This window comes from Cavia porcellus, unplaced genomic scaffold (assembly GCF_034190915.1).
Source record: "Cavia porcellus strain 051 isolate PalLab524CR breed Dunkin Hartley unplaced genomic scaffold, mCavPor4.1 scaffold_4, whole genome shotgun sequence".
Classification (NCBI taxonomy): Eukaryota; Metazoa; Chordata; class Mammalia; order Rodentia; family Caviidae; genus Cavia; species Cavia porcellus.
This window is the reverse complement of record NW_026947487.1, coordinates 41736924-41763866: the sequence shown is the minus strand read 5'-3', so window position 1 is coordinate 41763866 and position 26943 is coordinate 41736924. Positions and strand designations below refer to the sequence as shown.

Genomic DNA, 26943 nt, shown 5'->3' with positions numbered 1-26943 from the left:
ACTTAGAAATGACAATATCAGATCATAAGCACTGTGTAAAATATAAAGTAAGTTAGCTAGTATTGGAAAGATACATTTGACAAATCACAAATGCAAACACAACAGTTTGTTTTAAGAGTCATTGAAGAGGACCTGTGCTGCCAGCATAAATTGTTAAGCATTGAGTGATTGCTAGGCCTCTCTTTGTCTCAAGACACAGTATTGTTCATATATTCACAGTGCATATTATAGAATTATCAGTCCAGATTTTCTTTGCCTTTGAAAGGTTAAGCAGTACATCTTCAGCTCCAACAAGTGTCTTTTTATTTTTTTTTGAAGTGGAGCTAATTAATATTATAAGGGATTTGAAAGCCCATGCATTTTGGTACCTATGTGGGGATTTGGACCAAATCCTCTATGTATACTAAAGGATTACTTCATTGTCTGTATTTTAGAACTGATGTACCTTGTTAAGATACCAGATTAACCAGAGTTCTTTACATACAAATATTTTGAAAGTTGCCTATTTGCGTTCACACATAGGCATAGGATTACATTGGTAATTTCATACAAAATGTCCGTGTATGGGCAAAGCAACATGGGATAATTTTTTTCGGTCACATGTTTTCAAAAATAGTACAGTAGACGCTTAACTTACAAACTCAATTAATTTTGTGAAGGCTGCTTGTAGCTTAAGTTGGTTGTAAGTCAAGACTTTTTCCCATAAGGGAAATCCCATGATGTGTTTCAGATCTTCCAAAGCACCCCTTAGCTAACCTTTTCATAATAAAATAAAAGTGTATAAGGTGCATGATTTCCCAGAAACATCAACAATTTTACTAGTGTATTCACCAAAAAGTTATAAAATGTGCATAGTTTACCAGAAAGAACAAATTCATACTGTACTCAGCATTCAAGTTGACATTTTTGGGATGCAGGAGGAAAAATGAAATGGAACATAGTTACTATCTGGAAGGAGAGTTCCTGTCCATAAGAACAGCAGGTATCTGGCTCTCTGATGTTCTTTCCTTGGGAGAATCAATGGCCCACCAGGGCCTGCTTCTGGTTCACTGGATCTCAACCTTTTCAGAACTAAAAACTGGTCTAAGGTTGTCTCTTTCTGTCTTTTTTAAAATACTGTTGTGTAGTATGACATGACATTGTTATTAAGCAAGTCAGTGCAGCATTTGTCTTCTTGTCTGTCTGGGTGGGTCTTCTCTAGATGTTTGAGGCTCTCCATTTTTTCAGGATGTCCTTTACTTCAGAAGAACTTTGCTGCCCTGACGGCTGATACCCACTCTCCTTCAGAAAGGTCCTCTGCTGCCATTCTCTGTTGCTCAGCCAGAAGTTGCTGGAGCTCCTCTGTACACAGTTCCTCTGAGTGTTCCTCCCCCAGTTCCTCAGCACTACCACTGTCTGCCCGGAAGTGTGTGGACTGCTGTGGTGACAGTGTCACCAACCTCAGGGCCTCTACACAGCCTTCAGAGTCTCTCCTGTATAATTTTAGGCCACATTTTCTTCCTGGCAGATCTCGGTGTCCCTAGAGAGACAGTGTTCAGGATTTCTCAGTTAAATCTACATAAGAAAGGACTTTGTAATGTTCCCTCCAGAACTCTGAAAGAGTTACGTCTGTATCTGAGACCATCTGAAAGCACTTTAGGAAGAGTTCTGTGGTGTATAGCTTCTTAAAGTTAGCTGTAACCTGCTGGTCCTTAGGCTGCTGTAGAGGAGCTGTATTAGGTGGGAGGAACTTGACTGAGAGCCGTGGGAATTCTTCAGCCAGTTCTCTCAAACCTCATGAGTGAGCAGGAGCATTGTCCATGATGAAGAAGGCCTTGACTGGTAAACCTTTGTCCTTTCTTAACTGTAGGACAGAAAGCCTCCCTGATCCATTCAAGACAAAGTATTTTTATTATCCAGACTTTTGCATTAGATCTTCACATGACTCCCACCCTTTTCTTCATGATTTTATGTTTTCTGTACACTAGGGATCTCAGGGTGATAAAGAGGCTTGATCTTGAGGTCACCATTCATATTGGCACATAGCAGGAAAGTTAGCCTGCCCTTCATAGCTTGCTTCTCTTCCTGGGTAGTATAAGTTCTCCTGGGCATTTTCTTCCAGAAAAGGCCAGTTTCATCACAGTGGAAAACTTGATGAGAGCAATAGCCAGTTTTTCTGTGTCATGGTTTCAAGCCTTTTTAGCAGCACCGGCTGCTTCACCTGCCTAAATTACACCATGAACCCTAGTTCTCACTTTAAAATTGTGAAACTGCCCATTACTAGCATGAAATGTTTCACCATGTTCACTCACTAATAACTATCCTTTACAGGATCTGCAGTTACAACCCTAGATTTTTCATGAATTACAGACTCAAACTATAATGGGCCATCTGCCTGTTTACCCACACTAATAACCTTTCATCTAACACTGCTGGCTGTGACTAACTAATTTCAGTAACACTAGCTTCCTTAAACAAATCTTTTCTCCATATGATTGTTAAGATAACAGATTTTGACATACTGTACCTATTAGTGAGGTAGGTCATAAGAACACCACTCTATATTTCTCCACAATGCCAGCATTCAGGTCATAATTCAATACTTTGGTCATAAGGTAAACCTAAAATTCCAGTCATAACCCAGGTTATTTGTATATGAGGCCAATCATAACACAGGGGTCTAGTAGTAATAAACAATCTATATCAATACTTAGTGCATACAGTGAAAATGTGAAATTTTGCATCTTCATTTTACCTGAGTCAGATACTATACTGTTTCATATAAAAACCATCATATCGTTGCCAAATTAGACTAGATAGAAATGTATGCTTTTTACTCTTGAAGCATTTACAGTTTTTAGTATGTTCTAGAGTATTATAATTTATTGAGTATTAGACTAAGCCCAAACATTTAAGGAAAGATGAATTATATAGGTATTTATTTTCCCAGGTCTCTGACCAGAGTTGCTGTAAATCAACAGATGAGGAAAGAAATACAGGAAAATCAAAAGGTTTGTTGGAAATCCTTTTGAAAAAATTTTTGTCTTAGATTTTCACATTTTGGATCTTTAATTTAAAATAAAATGTTAACTTGTGATTTTTAGATTATTAAAACAGCTCACATTTTTGTATTTTTATATTGTCCACTCTGTGTAAGGTATGTACAGCACATATTGTATGATTCTAGCCAAATGACTTATTTCCTATTTGTTTCACTCTGTGCTCTAGAGTTTCTGCCCTGTAGTATAATTTTCTTTGCAGGATAAAGTCAATTACTCTTTTTGATAACTGGTTTTGCCTAAATGCTTATGAGAATTTAGTCAGTGCTAAGACATTGGAACATTATCAGAATAGTGTAGCAGTTAGGACACAATTGATCAATAGTTTGATACGATTCTGTTAAGTAGTCTCTTAAGTTATCTTTAGATCCCAAATGATAAATGGTCTTGTATTAATACCTGCAAAGTGCTTATAGTAGCAATAGCCTGGTTGTCTTTCAGAGAACTTAATCAACTTTAAAAAATAGACCAAACTGACAAGTCCCTAAACACGTAGTTTATTTTTCTGATGTCAAATGAAGTCTCAAAAAGATGTCTGTGGACATTCTGATTCTATTACTGCACAATGTCAGGGAACTCATGAAAACACCTTAACCTTTCATTTATGGTTGCAACTGTGGCTCCTGCCTTTTCATCTGTATTCAGAGCTTAAAAAAGCAAGAACAATGTAATAACCACATTCCACTTACTAAAGCCTTCCTAGAACATTAACAATCTTCAGCGTCCATCTCCTTAGCCAGATTTTTGTCATGTGACCATCCCTCGCTGCAGGGAAGGCTGGAAAAGCTAGTGTTTGTTTTTCTAGCAGCTGTGGTAAGCAGAGAAGTAGAGTACATTTCATGGTGGGTTAGCCAGTGAACAGTACATGCCACACTGGGACAGAGTAAACTATCTTCGTAGCTATATTGTGACTATCAACAGGTAGAGACATTGTTTGCCTCTACCTGAGGCATTCTTTTAAGGTACTAACAATTGAACCTAGGGCATTTGCACTAAGTACATCTCTGTAGCCCAGCTTTTCTTAAAAAAAAATTTGAGACAGATTTCACTAAATCACCCAGGCTAATGCTCAGGTTTGCAGTTCTCTTATCTCATCTTGCAAGAGATCGGAAATATTAGATATGGTCCACCATCCTTTGGCTTACCTGGAGCATTCTTTGCTTCATTGATCACTTCATACATCACTTTTAAAACTGAGAATCATGTCATTGCTCATTTTTTAAATTTTCCTAACAGCCTACCAACCAGGCTTCAAACAGAATGAATTATTTTCTTACAAGAATTGCTAAGTTTGTTTTGTTTTTTGGTTTGTTATGTTTTGTTTTTTGGTACTAGAGATCAAACTCACAACCTCATACTTGCCAGGCAGGCACTTGTGCTGCTAAGCTATATTTGAACCTGTCTGTGTTTGTTTTTATAATGCTATTTGCAATAAGAAGAAAGAGAGTATGGGAAAGGAGGATGAAGAAGGAATACCACAGTGTTGGTGGCTTTATATAATTGAGATTATTTTTTTCTATAATCATTTAACAGTCCAAAGTAGACATTCCTTGTTCTTAAGAGCTTTCTTCTGTGTCATATTTTGGGTCCAAAGGCTGGAGAACTTCATGACATTTAAGAAGAAATACTTTGGGAATAAAAAAGATAACTGGAACAACTAAAGCATCCATATGGAATCATTTCAAAGGAGGCATTTGAAAGATAAGGCAAGGCATATGTCCCCTAGTGGCAAAGTAAGGAAAAAAAGTGACTGGTGATCAAAGCCCCTGAACCAAGCTGATACTTGAGAATATAGTAGGGTATAGCTGCATTAAGTGATCCAAGTTAAAACTTGGGTCATTGTAAGGAAACTTCAAACAAAAAACTATAGAAAGATTTTCCCTTTGTGCCCCAAAATGTTCTCCCCTGAGAATGTGTATTTCAAGAAAGTTTAATTAATTTATATATGATTAATCAAACAGGTAAAACCACTGTATCAATTTAAAGATTCAGCTACACAAAGAGGAAAGTAGCAAAACTAATCAGTAGATTAAAGAAAGCTTTAAGAAGAGGAAAACTGTCATACAAGATTCAGATATACACTGAGAAAAACCTTGAAAATGGCTTTAGCTGAGAAGCAACACAGGCTGAGAAAAATAGTAACTTGGGTTAACACTGGACACTGAATACAGGTGACACCCAAACAAAAGGATGTAAAAACACAGCTGAAAGAACATAGCAGAGTTATAGAGAGTGGACATTTTATTTCAGAAATAAAAAGTAAAGTTACAAGTGATACAAGAGTGAATTGAAGTTATATAAAACATAGAAGACATAGTAGATTTAAATAAGAAATGAAGAAAACACAAATAAGGATGCAAGAGAAAATTGTTAATAAAAAGGCAGGTAAAGGAAATCCAATGTATCTGTACAAGAGTCCTGGAAACATAAATCAACAAAACAAAAGTGTAAAACTAAAGCTAGAAGACTTCTGAGAAGATGGAGAATGGTGAGCTGCAGAGAAACAGCTTTTCCAGTATTTGGAATCCAAATGTTGGAATATAGCAATGTGAGGCAGAGTGAAAGGGAAATGAGTCTTTGGGACCTAGCAAGGATCTGAAGTGAGAATTTTTTTTTTTTTTTGTCTTTTTCATTTTTATCGGTACCAGGGATCGAACTCAGAACCGCCTGCTTGCAAGGCAGGTGCTTATGCCTCTGAGCTAAAACCCCAGCCCAGGTAGAATTAGAGCTGTGAGAGCAAAGAGAGGGATCACAATGCAGAAGAGGGGAGTGGCAAGCAATGGTTTCTCTTCTACCCCAACTTGAGGCATAGGAGTAGTAGCTTGGACTTACAGGAGCATGGTGACTGCTGGCAAGCCCAGAAGCCTCCAAAGGGAAACACAGTAGTGAAATAGAACAGTAGATGATGAGGACTGCAGTGGCTGGTGAGTTACTTGGATTTTAGACATACACACACACACACACACACACACACACACACACACACACACACCAAAAAAGAATGACTGGCCTATAGACATTTTGCAAAGTGGCCAACAGAAGTCAGCTCAGGAACACCTACGGCATTTGCTCCATCTAGTGGCTCCAAGTGTCAGAGTGAGGCAGTGTCAAGTCAGCAGGAGGCTAGGGAGCTTCACCAGTCTCCAGATGTTGTATAATCTTCCTTTGTCCTCCAACTTTGCTTCTAATCCCTTTCTCTTCTGTTTCTCCTTTTCAATTTTCTCTCCTGAGGATAAAATTGTCATATTGAGGAGATAAGTATTATACCAATTTTCTGGTACAAATCCTGTTCATATGGTTAAAGGTGGCAAATTAATAGTGATCACAGTTTGTCATTTTCTAGGGTATGTTTAATGCTATTCTTACTATTCATTGTACTACCTTAGCCAGTGTGACATACTTGTTCTAATAAGTTGTTCATCTTTGTATGCAAAGACTGACATTGCCTGAGTGTCATAAACAATACTGTAGGCTATTGGCAGAGAACCAGTTCCTAGGCCAAATAGTAGCTTTTCATCCTTACTAAATTGAAGAGTAGGATCTTGCAACAGAATCAAAAGCCAAGTACACCTGAAAGATCTCTCTGATAAGTAGTCTTTTCCTAAGGGCTGTCTACACTAGCAATAAAAATATCTATCATAAACAGTCTACAAACATCAATACAGGAATTGAAATTTTAAAAAAAAGAATAAAAATGAAAAGACGCTAGAAGCAAAATGCAGATCCAAACTTCCAGCTCACCAAAGGCAAACTCGGGAATCAAGGAGGTAAACACTTCAAAAGTCAACCACCTAGACCATCAGAAGTGGTAATGACAAAAGTAAAAAAGCAAATTAATGAGACTCTTAAATAATTTTTCAGATGAAATCAGAGATGATAGCCATAATGAAGGCATAATTAATGAATCTAGAGAAGATTACAGATTTTTTTAAAAAATGAGCTTTGAAAAATTATGGAAAACATGAATCCTCAACATAAGAAGAAACAAGATTCATGAAACACATTCAATTAGATATCCAGGACATTAAAAGTTCTATTGAAAGTATACACAACCAACAGCCAGTATCATACTAAATAGCCAAAAGCTGAAGGCCTTTACTTTGAAATGAGGCACAAAACAAGGATGTCTCTTATCACCACTCCTATTTAATATAGTACTGGAAATACTAGCCAAAGCAATTAGATAAGAGAGAGAAATAAAAGGGGCAAAGATAGGAAAATAAGAAGTTAAATTATCGTTATTTGCGGATGACATGATACTCTACATAGCAGACCCCCAAAACTCCATTGAAAGACTTTTAGATATAATAAATAAATTCAGCAATGTAGCTGGATACAAAATCAATACTCAAAAATCAATAGCATTTCTATATAGTAATAACAAAATCACAGAAAGAAAAACAAGGGAAACCACACCCTTTTTACTAGCAACCAAAAACTTGAAAGATTTAGGAATTATTCTCATGAAAGAAGTGAAAGACCTATATAGGGGAAATTATAATGCACTGAAAAAAGAAATTGAGGAGGATCTCAGAAAATGGAAAGACATCCCTTGCTCATGGATAGGAAGAATAAATATTGTGAAAATGGCTGTTCTCCCAAAACTGCTATACAGATTCAATGCAATCCCAATAAAAATACCATCAACATACATCATGGATCTAGAGAAATCACTCTTCAAATTCATCTGGAACCAGAAGAGACCTAGAATAGCAAAGTTCTAAGCAGCAAAGGCAAGGCAGGAGGCATCACAATCCCTGACTGGATGTTATACTACAAAGCAACTGTAGTAAAATCAACATGGTACTGGAATAAAAACAGACCTAAAGATCAGTGGAATAGATTAGAAGATACAACTACAAACACACTCAGCCATCTTATCTTTGATAAAGGGGCCAAACATGTTCACTGGAAGAACGACAGTCTCCTTATTAAATGGTGTTGGAAAAACTGGCTCTCCATATGCCGAAAACTAAAACTAGACCCATGCCTATCATCATGTACTAAAATTGGATCAAAGATCTGAATAAAAACAGAAACACTAAATCTGCTGGAAGACAAATTGGGTAAAAACCTTGAAGACATAAGGATAGGTAGAGAATTCATGAACAGGAATCAAACCACACGGGAAATCCTTCCCAGAATCAATAACTGGGATCACCTCTTATTAAAAAGTTTCTGCATGTCAAGAGAAATCTCCTGCATAGTGAAAAGAAAACCCACAAACTGGGAAAAAATCTTAGTGAACTGTCCCTCAGACAAAGGACTTCTGTCTAAAACATATAAAGAATTTAAAAAATCATACCCCCAAAATTCAAAGATCCAATCCAAAAATGGGTATCTGAGATGAATACACAATTCTCAAATGAAATACAAATGGCAAATAAATACATGAAAAAATGTTCATCATTATTACTCATTAGAGAAATGCAAATTAAAATGACACTGAGATTCCATTTCACTCCTGAAAGAATGGCCAAGATCAAGAAAACTACCAGCAACAAATGCTGGAGGGGCTGTGGGGAAAAAGGGACTCTCTTGCACTGTTGTTGATGGGAGTGTAGACTGGTGCAACCATTGTGGAGGTCAGTCTGGAAATTTCTCAAAAAGCTGGGATTGGAAGTCCCATTTGTTCCAGCTATTCCACTTCTAGGCATATTCCCAGAAGAATTGAAAACATCATACCACAGTGAGCTTTAAAAATCAACAGTTGCTATACGGTGCAAAAAAGAATAACATAAAATTGATCAAAATCAATGAAAAACAAGGAGATAGTACAAAAACTATAAAAAAACTTGTTCACAAAAATAATAGCAGAAAACTTACCAAGCACGGCAAAAAGAATTTGACATACAGATAATTGAGGCATGTGAAACTCCAGTTGGATATGATCAAAAACAAAAACAAAAACCTACCCAAGTCATATACTAGTCCGAATCCAGGAATTCAATATATATTAAAAGCTGTTAGAGAAAAGGAGCAAATCACGTATAAAGGAAAGTCCACCAAAACTACAGTAGACTTCTCAACCCAAATCCTCAAGTTAAGGAGAGCTTAAAGTATTTCAAGCCATAAAAGATGCAACCTCTAACCCAGAGTGATGGTACCTTGCAAAACTATTTCAGAATTAATGGAGAAATAAAGATACTTCCATGACAAAGAATACCTGAAGAAATTCATGACTAGCAAGCCAGGACTCCAAAATATTTTGAAGGATATTCTACAAAGAGGTAATGAAGACTACAACTCCATGACACCCAACAGAAGGAATCCACCTGCAAGGCAAGCAGTTAAATAGGGGAAAGAATACCATCAACAGGAAAATAAAGTGAGAAAGATAACCCAATTTCTATCAGTTGTAACCATCAATGTAAATGTTCCCATTCACCAATCAAAAGCAACAGACTGGCAAAATGGATCAAGAAGCTAGATCCAAAAATATGGTGTATATAAGAAACACATTTAACTCAAAAACAATCTATTGGCTGAAAGTAAAAGGATGGAAAACAAACTTTATGAGACAGGCACCCAGAAAAAAAATAGGCAGCTACCCTGTTTATAGACAAAGTGAATTTCAAGCCAGGAATGATGAAGAGACAGGTCTCCACATTCTTGCAAATCAAGAGGAAGAGATAACAGTCATATATATGCAAAAAAACCCAGTGCACCCAACCGTATAAAATATTAAGAGAATGAAAAATCAAATAAGCACTAATACAATTGTATTGTGGGATTTCATTACCCCACTGTCACAAATAGACTAAAGAATCAACAGAGATATACCGGAATTGAATCAAACCTATGAACAGATGGACTTAGTAAATGTCTACAGAGCATTCCACCCCACATCAGAATACACATTCTTCTCAGCAGCACATGAGATAGTCTCCAGAATAGACCACACAGCTAATAAAATTTAAGTAAATGCAAAGGAATTGAAATTATCCCATGTATATTGCCAGACTATTAGTGCAATGAAATTGGAAATCAGTGACCAACCCACAAAAACTAGACAGATGGAAAATAACACCCTTTTGAGCAAAGCAATAGGTCACAGATGAAAGAAGAAATTATAATAGTGTCTATAATTAAATGCTAATGCTGATAAAATATCCTGGAAGTTACAGAAAGCAACAATAACAGTCCTAAGAGTATAATTTAAAGTGCTGAATTCTCATATCAGGAAAACAAGCTCAAATAACCTGAAGCTTGTAGAAAAACAGTAAGTCAAGTCAAAAGTTCCTATGAGGGATAAAATTATAAAGACCAGAGCAGAAGCTAATACAATTAACAACAAATAATACAAAGAATCAATGAGTCAAAGAGTTAATTCTTTGAAAGGTTAAACAAAATTGACAAATCCTTAGCCAGCCATATAAAAAAAATAAAGGACAGACAAAACTGAGATCCATGCCTTGGAGAACTGGAAGTATAAAATCATAAGAAATCCTGCAGAAATCTAGAATATCATTAATACCTACCTCAAAAAACCTGTACTCTAATAATATGAAAAGTACAGAAAAGGAAAGGTTCATAAATGTATATATGAATTATGAAAACTGAAGCAAGAAGTTACAAAGCTTCTAACTAACCCAATACCATAAGTCAAAGAAATTGAAGTTATAATGAAAAATCTACAAATAAAGAAGAGCCCAGATCATGACAGATTCACTGTTGAATTCTATAAGAAATTTAGAGAAGATCTAATGCCACTATTCATGAAACTCTTTTTTGAAATTGGAAAGGGAGCAATACTCTCAAATTCATTCCTGGAAGGAAGCATTACCCTGATGCCAAATTCAGACTAGGATCCAGTTAAAAAAGAGAGCTACAGGCCCTAATGAACATAGATGCAGAAATCCTCAATAAGATACTGGCTAACAGAATGCAGCAAATCATTAAGAAAATTAAACATCATAAACAAGTAGGATTTATCCCAGAGACATACGGAAGGTTCAACATACGCAAACCAATAAATGTAACAGATGATAGTAACAGAGCCATGGTAAAAAAAATAAGTGAGTGTGTCCATAGGTACACAAAAAGGGATTTATAATAGCATCCCCAAAAAAGAAATATCTAGGAATCAGTCTAACAAAGGAAGTAAAACACACTTACATAGAAAAATATAGTACTCTGAAAAGGAGATCAAAAAGGTATCAAAAGTAGAAAGATATCCCTTGCTCTTGGGTAGGAAGAACCAGTATAGTGAAAATGGCCATACGTCCAAAATTGTTACAAAGATTTAATGCAATCCCAATCAAAATACCATTAGTATACCTTACAGAATTAAAGAAAACAATACTAACATTCATTTGGAACCAGAAGAGACCTAGCAGAGGTTTTTCTGAGCAGTAAAGGCAAGGCAGGGAACATCACAGTACTGTCTAAATTATACTACAAAGCTCTTGTGATATAAACAGCGTGATACTTGCAAAGAAACAGACTTGAGGACCAGTGGGACAGATTGGAAAATGCAGATACAACTCCAAACACATCTGCATTTTCTTTGACAAGCCAAACACCTTCACTGGAAAAAAGATAGCCTCGTCAATAACTTTTGGAAAAACTGGCTTTGCACAAGCCAAAGACTAAAATTAGACCCATGTTTCACCATGCACTAAGCTAAACTCACAATGGATCAAAAATCTAAATATTAAAAACACTAACGCTGCTGGAAGAAGGGATTGATAGAACTCTTGAAGACAATAGGCATAGGCAAAGATTTTATGAGCAGAACACCAATCTTACAGGAAATCTTAGAAAAAATTAACAACTGGGATCTCATCTTTTAAAGCTTTTACACAAGAAAAGTCACCGGTAGTGAAGAGACAGCCCATAGAGAGGGAAAAGAATTTGCCAGGTATCCCTCAGACAAACAACTAATATCTAAACTATATAAAGAACTCCAAAAAATCAGACCCTCTCCCCAACATTTAAAGACACAGTCCATAAAAGGGCATCTGAAATGAATAGACATTTCACAGATGAATGAGTAAAAAGAGCAAATGTAAGAAAATGTTCAACACCACTAGTATTCAAGGGATGCAAATAAAACAATCCGGAGATTTCCATCTCACTCCAGAAAGAATAGCTATTATCAAGAAATTAACCTATAACAAATGCTAGTGGGGCTGTGGGGGAACGTTTGAAAGACAAAACATTGTAAAGGTCAAGTAGTAACACAGTGGAAGTTGGTGGCATTAGCATGAGAATACTTTGTATATCATTTTTTCTATAGTTTTGACTTGGATTCAAAGATTATTCAAAAAATACTGTTGAGTGTGCTCAGGAGGGAAGTAAGATTTTGTTCTTTTTAGACAATAACTGATTTTAAGTACAGCAGATATCCCTCAGGGCTTCATAATTATTGTTACTTTACTTTGAATGGTCATAGTCTATTTTGATGACTTTAAATTCAGTGTAAATCCAGTGGGTCTTTTATTGTTGCTGTAAGACTTACTACATTGTATTCCATGACATTTTTGTATTTGAAAAAAATGGTGATTATAGCCACATACTCGGTAACTTTTTTTTTGCTTCAACAGTGTGAAATAGATTGGTTCAGTGTCCTAAATTATATAATAACCAAATACATATATTTAAATACAAAAGTCAAATAAAGCATTATACTTGACCCAAATAAAAGTTCTCTCTTACAACTCCTAATTACTTCATGTGAAAATTTTAGACATCCAGTAAAACTCCCTAGATTAAAAATCTCCGAAATTACCTCTGAAAATAAAAATGTTCCTATATTAAACTTTATATGTAAATTTACTTCAATTTTAAACTTGAGGATGCATCTATTTTCACCTAAGAGAACTCAAAACATGTTCATAAACCAATTTTCTATTATAAAGCTCAAGCAGTCTTTTGAGATCTGTGTAATTGGATTTTTTTTTAGCTTCAAGTGATAGCTCAGCTTCATAGATTGTTAGAGATATATTGGAATAAAATCATTTTTCAAAAATGAGCTTATATTTTTCCATGAGAATTTCTATTTGTTTCTGTTCAAATCTCAGGAGCATTACTAGTTTAATTCTATTTTAAATTTAAAAAGTTTGAAGTTTTATTTTTTGGACTATAAACATAGTCAAGCCTCAACCCCAAGGAAAGACAAAAGATATGAATTCATATGGAAGACCTACTGTTCTTTCACCAAAAACTAAGACTAAAAAAGCAAGTTTCTATGTGTTTTCTGCAAAGTATTTGTGTTCTAGTTCACATTTTCCGTATGAATGTAGCACTTGTTTGTGTGTGCACAGAGATATTTTCAATCCTGCTCCCCTCCTTTGTGGGTCCAAGGCTTTATCTCTTATCCCTGAGACTGACCCTCCAAATTCCAACCTTTAGATCACCTAGAGAGTTGTAGATTTTTACAGGGCATAGTGTTTAATGTTGGTTTATATCTTTAGGTTCATATTCCCTCACTTTAGATTCATGTTTCCTTATGGTAAGCAAAGCCATATTGGAGGTTATTATTAACATTTTAAATAAGAGAAGGTTAGGCTCTTTAATTTATCATATTATTGGAAATTGAATTTTTACCCCTTAAGAAAGGCCCCCCTTAAATCTTACATTCAGTCCAGATAGCCAGATTTAACACTAGCTCCCTTGGACCGAAGCATTTAGGAGAGCAATCTTCAGTAGACATAGATCTTCTCACTGATAGTATTTCAGCAATCAAGTTCACTGAATTCAATCTGTTACTTGTTTTTTGAGCATCAGCTTACTCAAGGTACTGTGTCGGCATGAACACTCTTGAGGGAATTTAGTTTATTGTGGTTCTGCATGCTTTTCTACGCACAGTTGAGATACACTAAAACATGAATGCAGTACTGGTAAGAGCTCACATAGGAAGGTTCAGTGCATGGCTGGGGGATGCAGTGGATAATAGGACTTTATTAGGCCTCTGTGGATTTTGAAGTTGGAATACAGAATTCTTAGATTAAAAAAGTATTTGATAGGTGCAGCAGTAACTAAGAAAAATCAAAATTGGCCAGTATTCTATATAAAACAGTAAACATACTTGCGGTCTTATTACCAGTTTAGTTTGTTATGTTGAGTGGCAATCAGATAGAACTACTCACCTTTATCATACTTTCTCTGGAGTTCTTAGTTCTTCCTTGATTTTTTGAGAGTATTTGCACAAATCACCACTGGTCACTTACCACATGATGTTACTAAAATACCCTTGTTTAAGATTTTTTTTTCTAAACTAATTTGCCCACTGTATAATAAAGTCTTTTATTTATATGCCTCTTTGTGTGAGTAGGTGCATATATGTGTGTGTGCGTATACATATATATAATCACATTTGAACTATAGATGACCTGTGAGACAAATGTATTTAACAGGGGCTGGGGATTTAGCTCAGCAGCATAAGCACCTGCCTTGCAAGTGTGTGGTCATGAGTTTGATCCCCGGTACCGATAAAAAAGAAAAGAAAAAAATGTATTTGACAAACAAATAAGCTGAGGATTATGAAAACTAATTGAATTTGCCCAAATTTTACAGATAGTAAGTAGAACACCAAGATTTACATCAGATTTAATGTTCACACCATTCTTTTGTCAACTGTGCTGCAGTTTTAATGTCTCAAATTGTTTTTAGTTCATAGCAGACACTCAGAAAATATTTACTGAATGAAAGAGTAAAACTTTAAATGTTACTTAATAGAAATTTATGAATTTAGAGTGATCCTGAAATGTTTATGCATATACCAAAGTTTTTCTTGGATTGTCATTGCCTCAGGGAACAAGAATGTGCCACATAGCAAATTGTCTATGTGAACATTCACACATTTATAAAATGTTGCTATATACTTATGATAGCAGAACTTTAATATCATGTATTAAGAAATCAATATTCTAGTGTTGAATTCTGCCTCTAACTTGCCATAAGATTCTCATCACTTACATTGAGGTGGGCACACTACTGCCTCTAAGCCAAATCTAGCCTACTGTCTCGTTTTTTATAAACAAAAGTTTTATTAAAGTTTAATCATGCCTGTTGGTTTACATATTGTCTGAGGCTGCTTTTTGATACAAAGACAAAGTTGAATAGTTGCAAAAGAAGTTGTATAGCCTGAAAAGCCTAAAATTTGTACTGTCTATCCCTTTTTGGAAATGCTTTGGTGATCCCGCATACAGATTGTTGTTTCACTTGACTAATTCTTTTATTTTTCCTCTATTCAAGGATCTCAAAGATAGATTTCACATTCAGCCAGGAGACGCTTATCTACTTATAAATGGCCTTCAGGTTAATACAGACACTTACGATCCTTTTAGGTAAGTATATTAAATTATGGATATAAACTAATCATGAGAAAGGAGTGCACAGTGGCAGAATGGAGACATCCAGCACTCACCCACTCCTCCACCTACAAAGCCATAGCAACTGATACAGAGCTGCATCCTGAGGTGGTGGCCATGGGAGAACACTGGCTTTCAGGAGGAGAAAGGTAGAAACCTGGTGAATGAAATCCAGAGACCTGGGACAACAGCATAGAACAAGAAACAGAACACTACCTGCAGCTCAGTTCCATGGTGAGTGCAGGAGAAGTCTCCCCTCTGCAGAGTAAAGGTAAAGGAGATTCTTAGCAAAAGAATGTTTAACACAAAGACCAGCCCCTTGTAGACATACAGTCTAGGTAAGAGGCCTGGCGTCTGCACAGCAACTTGGCTTTTGAGGAAATAATCACTGCACTCCCAATGAACTTCTCCTAAGCACTATAGCCAGGAGCCATCTTGAAGAAAGGATCTGTTGTCAGAAATCCTTGCACATTCCCATCTCTGGAACCTTGCAGTCATTGTACTGCACTGTCTCAACAAATAGCAGCCTTACAAGAGGCACTGGATTCAGTGCCTGACGCAAGCCTGCCAAGCTTGCTGTACTGCAGAATGAGGTGGGTCGTGAGCTGCAACTCACAGGGGAGGAGAGGATACTGTGCTTTAGAACCAGGAGATCAGGAAGTCTGATCTCTGAGCCCAGGATGGGAGTGGGAATGTTTACGGTCCAGTCGTGTGATTTCACATGAGTGCCAGAACTAAGGACCTGGATCTAAGTAGTAGACCATGTTGTTCCTACTGCCCCACTCCTTGCACAGAATTGTACAGGTTTTGTTTGTTTGTTTGTTTGTTTTGTTTTTAATTTTATTTTGAAAGTAATAAAATACAACTGAGCAAGACAGAATAAAGCCAACTAAGATCGTACAGTGAAATTAGTACAGAACTTCACAGCAGGATACCAGGATAACAGTAATAGGTATCAGTAATAGGAATAAGTATATTTCGTTATCTTTACAATAGTTGTTCTTTCAATTATGTACATTAAAATGAAATACAGAACATTATAGAACTTATCAAAACAGAATATTGAATAGAGCAGTACTATTAATCAGAATAGAGCAAAACAGTAATAAAAATATTTGCCTTCAAAAAGATGGTAGAAGGAAATCCCCTTTATTTGCTATGGTCAACCTCCCAGGAGATGCTCAGCTATCTGGTTCCCATTTGCTAACGAGGGGACAGGAGAAGGAGGGTAGGGGAAGTGGAATGTTTGACTCTAGGGCATGCACCAGTAGGTTACTATTACTTAGCAGGGAGGCAGGCTGGTTGCTTGGTTTCCAGCTTTGTAAGTTCCAACATGGTGCAGATCTCAGGAGACACTGGTGGTTCTCCCCCTGGAAGGGCCACAGTCTGCCACACCACAGCCGCTTACCAGGGAGGCAAGCTGCTTGCTTGGTTTCCCAGGATCCTAAGTTCCAACATGGCGTGGATCTCAGGAGCCACTGGTGGTCCCCCCCCCCCAAAGGGCCACAATCTGCTCACCGCAGCCATTTACCAGGGAGGTGAGCTGCTTGCTTGGTTTCCCAGCATCCTAAGTTCCAACATGGTATGGATCTCAGGAGCTGCTGGTGGTTCTCCCCCTGGAAGGGCTGCAGTCTGCCAGACCACAGCCAGTTACCAGGGAGGGGAGGTGCTTGTTTGGTTTCCCAGGGTCCTAAGTTCCACTGTAGCGCAGATCTCAGAATTGTACAGTTTTGCTACTCTTCACATTCACAGAAGAATCTTGGAATGGTCCCAAGTGAGCCAGTACAGCACCAACTTTTGTCTACCCCCAAGATAATCTGGTCTAAAAAGTTTGAGAAACAGCTTAGTACTGACTGCATTCCACTATGGCTCATTCTGTTGAGCATCTCAGCTAAGAGAGGTTTCAACTAGCATAGATTGCCACCCACTCCCACTCCATACCTAGTAGGTAGTACAACTGAAATAATTGGAGGGAGAAAAACTCTTGGCTAGTACCCTGGACCGGAAGCACACCTTGAGATCTAGAAAGAAATGTTCTTAGCATAGCCCACAGGCTGTGCTTGCTGATTCTCTGAGCATCTCAGCTGAGAATATTTTTCCTTGCTTTTTTTTTTTTTTTTTTTTTTTTTTTATCGGTACCAGGGATCGAACTCACGACTGCCTGCTTGCAAGGCAGGAGCTTATGCCGCTGAGCTAAATCCCCAGCCCCTTGTTTTTGTTTTTGTTTTGGTGTGTTTGTGTCTGTGTCTGTGTCTGTGTGTGGACGTGTGTGTGGCTTTAATGCTGGGGATTGAACTTGGAGTCATATGTATGTTGAGTGGTTGCTGTGCCTCTGAGCTACACCTGAGCTACACATTGCTGAATGGAAATTTGTCCAGGTTCAACCACAGGTAGCTCTCACTTCAATACTGGTGGGCACTGCAACTGAAGAATCAGTAGAAGGAAAGCCTCCAGCCAATAAATCATCCCAGTTAGTCCAGGTGGAGGAGGAAGGAATCTGAATTCCAGCCCCTTCTTCATTCTGTTAGCTGCCCCCTTCATTGAGGCCTCTCTGCTACTGTTCCTGAAATCCTAGTACTTTTCTCTCTCTCTAGAATGTCCTGAAGAATTCTCTGTAGAGTCAGATTGGTGGTCGCTAATTCCCCTACTTGTTTGTCTTGGAAGCATCTTGTTTCTCCATTAATTTCTAGAGACAGTTTTTCAGGGTATATCAATCTGGGCTGGAGGTTATTTTTCAGGGCTTGAAAAACTTCACTCCAAGCTCTTCTTGATTTGACGGTCTGTGTCAAGAAGTCTGCCATGATTTTGATGGGTTTTCCTTTATAGGTAATCTGTTTCTTTTCTCTGACAGCTTTTAATATTCTGTTCCTATATTGAATTTCTGGGATCTTGAATATTATATTCCTGGGTATAGCTCTGTTTTGGTTGTAGATGGCTGGAGTTCTGTATGCCTCATACATCTGAGTATCATTTCCTTTTCCTATGCTTGGGAAGTTTTCCTTAATTATTTCTGTGACTAGCCTTTGTAGTTGATTTGTTTGTACCCCTGCTTCTTCATTCACATTCTTTACTCTTAAGTTATAGATCCTCTTGTCATCTTCGAGCCTTTGTATTGTTACTGCCTGTTTTCTTATTTTTAAGAAATTTTTTCCTTTCATCATCCCACATTGTAAACCTGTCTTCCAGGTTGGATAATCTATCCTTGGTTTCTTTCAAGCAGTTTTGCCAGCTTTCAATGGAGTTTTTTATTTCCTGGTAATCTCTTTGAACCTGCTTCATGTATTCTATGTTTTCTTTATATTCTTCATCAAATATTTGTCTCCTTTTTTTGTGCTCCATTCTTCCATCTGTGTCTTCTTGAGAGGTTCTTAGCATTTCTTTTATTAATCTACTTAAATCTTGCTCTACTTGGTTAAATTTTTTGAACTTGTCTATGAGGTCCCAAAGATATCTCTTTATGTCCACTGGCACTGTGTCTGATATTGCATGTTTGCTGTCCTCAATCTCTTTTGTATTCCCCTTTCCTGGATCAATGTTCTCAGGATTGGTGGCTGGAGACTTTTCTTGTTGCTTCCTTTTCTCATATTTTTTGTTTCTTCCATACAGGCATATAGAGGAGGTCCCAGTCCCTTTCTAAGTGCGCTGGCTAGGTGATCCTGCCCATTCCAGTGTGCTATTGAAGTGCAAACAGGGGCAGGGTATGCTGGCCCCTCCCCTCTGGGTCAGTCAACCTGCTGAGGCCTTCACTGCATTAGTGTGCGCCACACCTAGGGAATTGGTTTGGGACAACTTACTGGGTCTCAGCCAGGGGCGTGACCCAGGCCAAGCATTCCCCACCAATCTCGTCTGGGAAGGGAACAACTGACTGAAGTCACTACTGTTCCTTGTTCTTGCCAGTCCTGCCTGATTCCAAAATGTTGTCCTGTTGGTGCCCCTTTCCCGTGTTGGTGCCCATATTCCCGACACTCACCACAAGTCAATAAAGGTCCCTTGCCAGCTCCATTTTCTGTAAGGCTCACCAACCTCCAACTTCAGTGCGATTGTGGTTCCAGTGAGTCAAAGCAGTGTGAATTCAGGCGGCTGGATGAGTTGAGGCCGCACAAGTTCAGGCAATGCAGTGGAAGCACCGAATCTTAGCTATTCCAATGGTAGCCCCGGGACTGCATATTTGCCTGATTCCTTTTACTTTAGTTTCTTTCTGGGTTGAGAGGATTCATCTCCCTCTGTCCAGGACTCCCCGCACTGTGTTCTGGTTTGTTTTTTGTTGTTGTTGTTTTTTTGTTGTTTTTTTTTTTTTTTTTTTGAAGGTAGTAACAACAGAACAAGACAGAACAAAGCCAGTTGAGACAGTGCAGTGAAACTGATATAGAACGTCACAGCAGGTTACCAGGATAATGGTAATAGGTAACATAGTATATCTTGTTATCTTCACAATAGTAATTCTTTCAATCAGGTATAGCAAAATCAAATGAAACACAGAATATTATAGAACTTATCAAAACAATATTGAATAGAGCAATGCAGTTAATCACAACAAAGCAAAATGATGATAACAATATTTGCCTTCAAGAGATGGTAGAAGGAAAGCCCCCTATTTGCTATATTGTATATGTTCAACCTCCCAAGAGATGCTCAGATCTCTGGTTCCATTTGCTAATGGGTGGAGTGGTGTTTGATTCTCAGCCCACATGCAGGTAAGCTCATGGCTGCTTAGCAGGAAGGAGAGCTGGTTGCTTGGTTTCCCAGTGCCCAAAGTTCCAAGACGGCGTGATTCTTGAGAGACGCTGGGTGGTTCTTGCCCTGGGCGGCCACAGCTTGCCCGAGCCACAGCTGCTTACCAGGGAGGTGACTGGTTGCTAGGACCAAGAATCTTTTAATGTTTAAGAGAAGTACCAAGCCACATTTAAAGGCAGGCAGACCAACACCAGATTTCTCTGCAGAAATATTAAAAAGTTATAGAACAATATTTTTGAATTCCAAAAGAAAATGGTAATGTTTATAAGTCAGATTCATTCATCTCACAAAGTGCTTCACACACTTTTGACACAAATATACATATTGTATAAACCGTAAAAAGCAAACACAAAAATAACAAATTTTTTAGTTACCTTAAAATGGTAGTACTGTAGAGTACAACTGTCCATTGTTTTTACTTTCACAGTTACCTTAAATGGTGGTACAGTACAACTGTAAATCTTTTACTTTTATAGTTACAGTACTGTATATTATTGCACCATACAGTAAATGTACAGCAGTACAACCATGACAGTGTGTAGCAGACACATGAGCTGCTTCTGCAATTTGTTTGCATCAAGTGTTGGTAATGCAAGATCTGTTCATATTCATGTAAGTTCACAACCGGAAACCTGTAAATTGGGAACTTAGTTTACCACCATCTATTATTCTACCCAGTGAGTCTGTTCTTCCAAGTAGGAGAAATGAACATCTTCCAATAAAAGCATAAACTAAGCAAATTAGTCACCATTAGGTCAGCCCTACAAAAGACTCTTAAGGGAAGCCTACATCTAGAAGTGAAAAATAATTACCATGATGAGAGCATGTGAAAGGAGAAATCTCAATGGGAGAGTGGATATGCAAATGAGAATTGGGAAAGAATCAAACAGTGTCAGTACTCTAAACCATAGAGCCACAAAGATTGAGAGGAATAAATGAGCAAAGAATGTTCAAAACCAGAAGAAAAACAATAAAATGACAGGAATAAGTCAAACCTTTCCATAATAAAAATAAATTATCTTAATTCTTCAATTAGAAGATATAGACTGGTTAAATGGATTTAAACGTGAGCCAATAATATTCTGCTCACAAGAAACTCATCCATAGCTATATCCACAGACTCAAAGTGAAAAGATGGAAAATATCCCAAATACATGGAAGCCAAAGCATGCAGAAGCAGCTATACTTTTATCTGACAAAGACAAATGAGTAAAAAGAAATAAAGTCACTATATAGTGTTCAAGAGATCATTCCATGAAGAAGAAATTATTATAAATTAATGTGCCCTGACTGCTGGGGTATCTTGTTTTAAAACACTTCTTAGATCCTAAAAGAAAAGGTAGACTGTAGTATAAACCCTGTTCTCACCAATTGATAGGGCATCCAGACAAAAACAAACATTAGTGTTATATACAGATCAGATGGAGTTAACGGACATTTAAGGAGTATTTCAACACTCCACAGTACAACAAAAATAATGAGCAAATTTATAGCAGTGGCTTCTTATATATGAAAAAGTAGATCTCAGATAATCTAATGATGCATTTTAAGGTCTTATAAAAACAAAAACAGACTACACCCTAAATCAGTAGAAGGAAAGACTACAGATGAGAGTAGAAACTATAATAGAGACTAAAAGAACAGTACAGGGGATCAATAAAACAAAGTTGGTGCTTAAAAAGATAAAATTGGCAAACATTTAGCTATACCAACTGGGGCAGGGAACAGTACAGAACAGAACAGATTGAGATCACCCAGACTTTGGTCAGTGAGGTTATTTTCTGTTGATGTGTTTGTTATGGTTTATGTCAGATGCTCCCCCCGCCCAAGTCTTATGCAATCATGGATGTGGCTGAATCTACAGTTCATAATTGGTTCGCTGTCTGGCACTGTGATTGTTGGTATGAGTGCTACACCCACTCAGAGATAGCATGCCATGTATGGGCAAGAAGAAGACGTGTCTTTTTTTTTGCTGTTCTTGCTTGCTGTTTGCGGCTGCCATGAGCCATTGCCCCTCAGCCATGTCATTTTACCTTGGAGCCAACTGAGTATGGACTGAAACCTCCAACCTGCAAAAATAAACCTTCCCTAACTTTGTGCATCAGGTATTTTGTCTCAACAATGAGAGAGAAAAGCAACTAAGACAATGTTTAAACAATAATACTTTTTAAAATATTGTTAAGAAGGTCCTACACTACGTATCAAAATACATAGCCCATATCTCAAGAGGAAAAACTCAAAAATAAAGGTATTTTTGAATTACTATACATGTTGGAGATCTCTTATCCAAAGTGCTTGGATCCAGAAATATTTCAAGTTTCCAATTTTGGGGGTGAGGGAATATTTTCATATACACAGTGAGATATCTTATGGCTAAGGCCCAAGTCTAAACTTGAAGTTCATTTACATTTCATGTACACCTTAGGCATGTAGCCTGAAAGTAATTTTATACTGTGTTTTCAGCATACCTAAGTTTTTACTGCAGCCCATCATATAAGGTTAGGTGTGAAATTTTCCATTTGTGATATCATGTCAGCACTCACAATATTTTATTTTGAAACATTTCAGATTTTGGACTTTTTAATAAGTAATGCTCAACCTACATAATAAGAAATGTTATGTTAAATTGCATTCTAAACAAGTAATGAAGTTTCATGCTTTATTGGGGCTTCCTGTCCACTCAAGTTTTATGTTTTGTGTCTGTTTAATCTTATTTTTGTAGGTGTCTTTTCAAGAGTTATTTAAAATATTTTTACCCTCTCAGTTTTGGCTTACTTAAGATTAATCATATCATCACTGCTTTGTTAAAGAATACATTATTCATTCTATTTTAAGTAATAGTTTATTACCCTAAAAAGCATGTAAGTTTATCCCAGATAATTAATCGGAATGATTTGTCTCACTAGTTTAATAATACTTTCCTGATATTAATAAAAATATCAGTGGGACTTTTACCACTTACAGAAGTCTACCAAATTTCCTAAGACTTTTAATTTGCCAAGTCAAAATAAATTTTATTTCTTTTTTCAACATGAAGTATTTTAGATATGCTAAAATTAGAAGGGAAAATTATGAATGGCCTTCGCAACCTTGGGATTCACCAGGAAGATATCAGCAAATTTTTGAAATTAAACTCATATGATGAGAAATACATATTAGATATTCGACATTCTTCTATTGTGGTAAGTTTTCATTATTTCTTGTTCTAAAACCTTTAGCATGTTTAAGTCTTGGCATAAAACCAAATAGTAACAGGCTTTAGAGTAAATTTAAGCATTTTCAAAGTACTCAGTGAAAAAAACTACAGATTCATTTCTCCTCCTACTTAAAGCTTCTTGGAATAACATCAGCTCATTCTCACTCAGTAAGGATTCTAGCTTCAAAGTTAAAAACTAAACCAGAACAAAAACACTAAATATTGGTCTCTGAGCAATGTACATTAAGAATACCACCTTCATGTGAATAAAATCTTGCCTAGATAATTTATATCAGTCTTCTAACATTCTGGTCTGTGGTACAACCTGAGTGACTTCTTTTGAAATTTGATCACATCTCCCTTTCTTGCGTAAGCATTAAAGTGATCTTTAGTATGATCTGTGGCCTGTAAACTGCCTATTCTTACTTTTTGTTTCTTAAGACTGATACTCTTTGCACCCTTTTTCATTTTGGAAAACCCCTTTTCTTTTCTCTTACCTGTTACTTTCTACTTTTTTCGGAGTCCAGCGTGAACAGTCCTATCTTGAACAGGTGTTCTTTAATATGACTTCTTACATGATTTTTTTACAAACGACACTCATGTTCAGTGAAAGGTCTTACAAGGCCCAGAAGTTTTTACACTCATGGTTTATTAGAGCAAAAGGAATATTCAGGAACAAATCAACAAGAGTAAAGTCTAGAGGAAACCAGGACAAGCTTTCCAGAATTCTCTCCTAGTAAAATTCCATACAACATGCTTAATTCATTGCATAGCAATATTTTTTTCCCAGGATGCTTGAGTTGCCAAAGTGGGTATGTCATGCAAGCATACCTGCCCTGCACCTTTCCTAAGCCACTGAAGTTTAGACTGTCAGAGCAAAAGCAAATTCTCATTACCCCACTTGTAATGTCTATACAACCTGCTGACACTTATGCAGCATGGCTCAAAGCCTCAAGCATATTAAGCACTCTTAGCATTCAGAACATTCTAAGAACTCAATTTCCAGAATCCAGCGAAGAGAATAGAAAGCAGGCCCATCTTGGGAGCTTGAAAAGTGTATAAACCCCAGGCCTGCTGAGTTAACCTTTTCATACATACATGCACATTTGTCCATGTATTATGTTTTATTCATAAACATACTGATACATATATATAATAATGTATTATCTGATATACCTATCATAGTCACAATTTTAAATTTATCCTGTGATTTTTAGTTTTGACACAGATTTATAGGATACAGTGTAATAATTGGATACAGGTATACAGTGTATATGACCAAATCATATAATTAATATTCCACTCTTAAATCATTTCTTTGGGAGACCTCTCATCTAGATCTTTATAAAACATATAATAAATTGTTGTCAACTATAATTCCCCTAATATGCTATAGAACACTTGAATTTATTTCTCGTAAGTGTATTTTGGTGCCTTTTGTCCAGCCTTTGTTATTCATTCATTCACCCTTTCTAGCCTCTTGTGTCCACTGTCTACTCTGTAATTTTACAGAACTAACTTTTTTAGATTCCACATATGAGTGATAACATGCAGTATTTGTCTTTCTGTGCTTGACTTTTCCCTTAATGTGGATGTCCCCTGGTTCTCATCCATATACTTGCAAGGTTATGACCCATACAACTAATGGAATCACTGCCAGTTCTTCATGCAGTTTTGTGAGGCCACTCTTGAGTTACTGTTGCTGCTTTTGTATATTTTAAGATCAAAGAAATGGGCAATTCAATCTCTTTCGGCCTAGTTAGTGACTTTTTCAGTATTGTCTCACTAATTCTCCAAAGTAATTAGAGATATCACTCTGTGTACTCTTACTTTGTTGGCTTGTTTATTATTTCTTTTTCTGTTTACTCTAGTAGTTGTAGTTGCTCTTGACTTGTCATCCAATTTGATAACCTTTTTTTTTTTCTGTTACTTCAGTAAATCCACCCTATAAGGTCTTACACATCTTAATTACAAACATTTTCTGCTTTCTGCTTTTAATTGTCTGCTTTGGAGGAATGATGCTGGATATTGAACCAAGGGATTTGTGTATACTACACACTCTACATACTTGAGCCACAGCCCTACCAATATTTTTAAATTGTAAACTATTTGGTGTTTCTTTTAATAAATTTTAATTCTGTTAAAATTTTCTATCTATTTGTGTTCTTTTTAAAAAAATTAAAAACATTAATCAAGCCAGACATGGTGGTGCACATCTGTAGTTCTAGGTATTTGGGAGGCAAAAGCATAAATCATTTGAGCCCAGGAGTGTGAAATAAGCCAGGCAGCATAAGGAGACTTTACCTCAAAAACACAAAACAGTATACAAAGAAACAGATATGTATCAGGTGTGTACTCGATATAACTATATATATTACTAATAGTTATTCTAATGTCCCTGTTTAAGTCATCGTTGAGATGTCTCTCATCTTTGAGTGTCTCTCTCTTTCTTCATCATTGTCTCTATCTCCATCTCTGTCTATTTTTTTTCCCCTTGGATTTTCATGTTGGTCCTTTTCTTTCATTTTAGCATACTAGTTTTTTTATAAGTTGGGAATTGAAAAAAAGCTGTAAAAGGGTGCTAAGAGTTGTTCTAGCAGCCTGAATATCAGGTGCTCTCTTCTTTCTGTTAAAGCTCATTATACTTTATATATGGACCTGTATTTTGTATCGTACTCCTAGGACCTTGCCCCAGTTGAGTGTCAAATGAAAATCTACACTGTTTAGCACTTGAACTACATTTTGAACTCAGCCTCTGCCTTCTCAGGACCACGTTATGGCTGCTGCTTCAACATCTCATTTTCCTTTTTCTTCTGGCTTTTCTGAAGCCATTTGTTGTGTCTAAGGTCAGCAAACGACATCAGAGGAATTTGTATAGAGATGTTTCTGGTATCTTTGCTATACTTTCCTCCTTTTCTGGATCTTCCCTAGATTTATATAATACTTACCAGAATTTTAGAGGTAAAAGAAATAGTAAGGCTTCTAGAGTTAGACAATCTTTGACTTTTACATAAAAAAAATTAAAGTTTTATGAGAGAATTTGATTTTTGGAATTCAAACATTTTTTCCCACTGTGTTAACCTATATTTTTTAAAGTACCTGAGAAAAAATTGAGAGGAGAGTGAAACTTTATATTTAATCAGAAATATGGGGAACTTGTATGTTTTTACTTATTATTTGATATAATGAAAATCTGGCTCTGAAAATTACCATTTTAGTAGACTTTCAAGATCTCTGGATTCTTTTCTAGTGGATTAATGACCTAGAAAATGATCAAATGTATGCTGCGTGGCCTGCAAGTTGTAAGGAGCTTCTGAAGCAAATATTCTCGGAGACTATATCTGTGATAAAACGTAATTTTCATAATTTGGTGAGTGATATATTTTGAGTATTTTCATCTTTTATAAAGAAAACCTTATTTTTGAATTACCCTCCTTTTGGTAAGTGGGCCTCTAAGTTATAAAGAAGTATTTGTCTGTTACAACAGCTAGTAATATGGCTGTGAATGGCGACTCACACCTGTTATCCTAGTATTTGTAAGCTGAAGCAGGAAGGTGGTGAGTTGGAAGCTATCTTGGGTTCAGGGCCAACCTAGACTACATTGTGAGACCCTACCTGGAAAAAAATTTGTGTGTATATATATATATATGTGCACGAC

The 26943-nt window shown here is 36.7% G+C and overlaps 1 protein-coding gene across 4 annotated transcripts in view; it reads left to right on the top strand.

Moving 5' to 3' along the window:
* Uggt2 (UDP-glucose glycoprotein glucosyltransferase 2) overlaps positions 1-26943 on the top strand; it is a 194240-nt gene that overhangs the window by 52605 nt on the left and 114692 nt on the right. For all 4 annotated transcript variants that reach the window (XR_010046872.1, XM_063246946.1, XM_063246947.1 and 1 more), the window contains 4 exons: positions 2930-2990; positions 15240-15331; positions 23127-23271; positions 26536-26655. Coding sequence is in view for 3 of the 4 variants with exons in the window: in XM_063246946.1 (XP_063103016.1) it covers positions 2930-2990; positions 15240-15331; positions 23127-23271; positions 26536-26655 (418 nt within the window). In the remaining variant the exon portion in view is untranslated. The remainder of the gene's footprint in view (positions 1-2929; positions 2991-15239; positions 15332-23126; positions 23272-26535; positions 26656-26943) is intronic.